This window comes from Diceros bicornis, chromosome X (assembly GCF_020826845.1).
Source record: "Diceros bicornis minor isolate mBicDic1 chromosome X, mDicBic1.mat.cur, whole genome shotgun sequence".
Taxonomy (NCBI): Eukaryota; Metazoa; Chordata; class Mammalia; order Perissodactyla; family Rhinocerotidae; genus Diceros; species Diceros bicornis.
Window position 1 is genome coordinate 26,511,155 of NC_080781.1, and position 3,296 is coordinate 26,514,450.

The window sequence follows — 3,296 nt, forward strand, 5'->3', positions numbered from 1 at the left end:
AGATGAAGTTATCAATTTTATCATTTTCCCTCAGTCTGTCCTGATATTATCATTGCCTGAGACTCCGGTACCCATAGCAACAGTCACTATTTCAGACATCCTTCCCCGAAGCAACAGAGCACGGCCAGTGAGTGACAATCATCCAGCTGTGCCTCTCAGGGTGGTATTTTCCAGGGCTGGAAGACCAAGTCACTACTCACTCCCATGCATCGAAAGCCAGGTTATCCAGGAGTTGGGAAGGCTGTGAGTGTGTGAGAAGGTGGGACACCCGCAAGAGGTTGGCCCAACCCTGTTGAGAGGTATGTGGCAGAGGAGGGTGGGAAAATGAGACAGCGATGGACAAAGTCAAGACATTGGAAAGTGCAATGGGGCAAACTTCATTAGTCTGAATCATTCTTACTTCTTTCCACCACTGCCCCACATATTCAAAAGGCTGTCTGTGGACCCCAAAACTGAACCAAAAGGAGGAGATTTAGAACATTCACTTTTGTCTTGCAGAACAACAAGAAGGAGAGAAACAATTGAGCTGCTGCTGTGGTTAGACTTTCCTGCCAGGGATTCTTAAAGAAAAGCTGTGAAATGTGACACTACAAGCAGTGGCTTGTAATAGGCGCTGGAGTGTAATCACAATTCTCTTTGAGTCTTGCAGGTGAGGAAATCCCTCTTTTCCAGGTAAAATAAGAGGATGTAGATCTAAGTAGAATTCACTACGTTATCCCGGGGAGTCCCTCTGAATCACAGGAAAGGGAAAGATGGGATAAAGAGGGGCCCGGCGGCCAGGACAGAAGCAGACGGGGGTCAGCTTTAGATCCCAGTGCAGAGACCACAACAGGCCATGGTTCGGGATGTAGATTACAGTACCCTGTGCATGGCAAAAATACAGGGTTTCTCTCTCTAGATGAGCAGGATCTGCAGGCAGAACATGTGTATTTTGCAGCCACCCCCTTTACCTATTGTGACTGAAGAGGAGCCACTCACAGTGAAGCCATCTGGGTGGATGGTGCAATCCCCGGGGATTTCCAGTCCCCAGGGCTTCCCAGGTATTCAGTGCCAACTCGGGCAACAGCGTTGCTGCCTGTGTGGGGGAGAGAGCCTGAACAGAGGGATTCAGGTGTGTGGGTGTGGACTGCCTTCCTGTGAGGGGCCCTGCACCCTCTTAGACATTCTGTTGCTAATTCTGAAGACTTCTTTCATATGAGAAGGATTTTGGCTGAGATTTAGAAGCCATCCCCACCCTGGGCTAGAAGGCACATCTGTAATTAGGGGAGAGACTACAGTGATCCCGGCTGTCTTTAAGAGTGTTGGGGATTTCCCTGCCTTCTGGGGCTGGTTATCTGGCTGGATTCCTGGTCTACCTACACAATCTTGCTTAACCTATTGATACACGTTGAGGGTAACAGAAGGAAAATGGAACATGCCATCAGAAGATCTACGTTCATGTCCTCATTCCATAACTTCTTACCTGTGTGGCCTCCCTTTTTCTCATTGGTAAAGACATGGTCTTAACACCCGCCCTTCTTACTTCCTGAGGTTCTTATAAAAATAAAATACAATAATGTAAATGAAAGGACTTGGACTTGCCAAGTGCCATTGTTATTATTTTAGTTTGTCCACCCCTTAGCTATGGGGAAGCCAGCCTCAGACTCATTTCCCATTATCTCTGTAGCCCAGGGTGAGCTTGTCAAAGAGGTCCTCTGCCATGCTGGCTTCCAGGGCCTCCAGCTTGCTACTGAGAATCAATGAACATTAACATTTGTGTAATTTAATGAACTAAAACATTTCAGATAAAACTGAAGATCCCCTTTATTTTAATCCCTGCCCAATCCCATTCCCTTCACTTCTTCCTCAGAGGCTACTATTATGATGCATTCTAGACCATGTTTTTATACTTTTACCATACACATGCGCCCACACTCACCAGGGCCCCAGACCACCCACCTCATCCCACCCCTCACCCCCACACTGTTTATAAGGGGAAGATTGATTTTGTGTTTTCCAGGGTCCCATGGAATACCTTCTCCCTCCATCAAGGGAGATCTGGAGCTGCATGTGGATGGGGCACTGGTGGGTGGAGAGAGTACCTGTTTTAAAACTTAAATACCAGGGATTTAAAACTTAAAAACAGGGATACCTGTTTTAAAACTTAAAATATGACGGTTTTGCACACAGAAATTAACCAGAGACCTTTATTTATTTAGGAACCAAACAACTTTATTGGAAGAAATGGCAAAACTGGAAGAAAAGAAACTTAAGTGAACGTTTTGCAAGGGCAATACTGCAATATGCATGCTCAGTATGGTGACCAGGGGAAGTCACCAAGGCCCTGGTGGCCGTGGGGAGGGCAGTCCAAACTCAGTTCTTACTGCCGTCCCCCAGGGTGAGCTTGTCGAAGAGGTACTCGGCCATGCCGTCTTCCGGGGCCCCCATCTTGCGCAGGTTGGTGAGATGGTCCCCCAACTCTCTCATGGACTTGGCCTGCTCCTTCAGGCAGTGACGCTTCAGGAAGCTGCACAGATGGGGATCCTTCTTGTCGGTGGCCAGCTGGTGCAGATCGAGCAGGCCCTGGTTGACTCTCTTCTCCAGGTGCAGAGCGCACTCCACGGCCTTCAGGCCGCTCTCCCAGTCGTTGAAGTCTGGCTTCCTGATGTCGCGAAGGCGGATGCGGCCTCCACGCAGGTTCTGCAGCTGCATCAGCCTCTCGGCGAGCTCCTTCTCCTTGCGCGACAGCTGCAGGAAGAACTCGAAGAAGTGCTTTAGGGCCACGTCGTGGCGACTGAAGTAGTAGCCCATCGACAGGTACACGTAGGAGGCGTGGAGCTCCAGATTGATCTGGACGTTGACGGCGGCCTCGCAGTCGGCGTGGTAGTTCTGGCGCACCTGCGAGGGCGGCGCCACCGGCACGGCTGGCTGCGCGGGCGCGAAGACGAAGGCGAAGGTGGCGCGGAAGAAGGGCCCGCGGGGCGGGCAGCGGCGGGGCCGGAGGCGGCGGCTCCGGGAGCCTCGGAGCATTCCCATGGTGGGCGGCGATCGGCGGCAGAGGCAGTGGCGGTGGTAGCGGATGGCCTCAAGGTGCTCCCAGGGCGGGCGAGGAGGGCGGCAGCTCTGGGATGAGACCGGAGGCGTCCGTTAGCGGGGAGTGGGGGGGTGGGGGGGAGGAGCTGTTGCGGGGAGGGGGCGGGGTCACAAGGGGCAAGGGGCGAAGGGGCGGGGCAAGGGGCTCGGTGTTCTAAATTCCATCCGAGCCTCGGTGAGGCCGGAAACCCCGGGCACCTGTGCGCCGAAATTAGCGAGACCAA

At 52.4% G+C, this 3,296-nt stretch overlaps 1 protein-coding gene across 1 annotated transcript; it reads right to left on the bottom strand.

Moving 5' to 3' along the window:
* Positions 1 to 2,325: 2,325 nt before the first annotated feature.
* LOC131401034 (ferritin heavy chain-like) lies at positions 2,326 to 3,015 on the bottom strand. The gene has a single exon (XM_058535968.1). It carries the CDS (start codon positions 3,013 to 3,015, stop codon positions 2,353 to 2,355), a length of 663 nt encoding a protein of 220 aa, XP_058391951.1. The 3' UTR covers positions 2,326 to 2,352.
* Between the last annotated feature and the right edge of the window lie 281 nt (positions 3,016 to 3,296).

Bases quoted from the DNA above. Each gene is read 5' to 3' on its own strand.
- LOC131401034 (XM_058535968.1), bottom strand. From the start codon at position 3,015: ATGGGAATGCTCCGAGGCTCCCGGAGCCGCCGCCTCCGGCCCCGCCGC.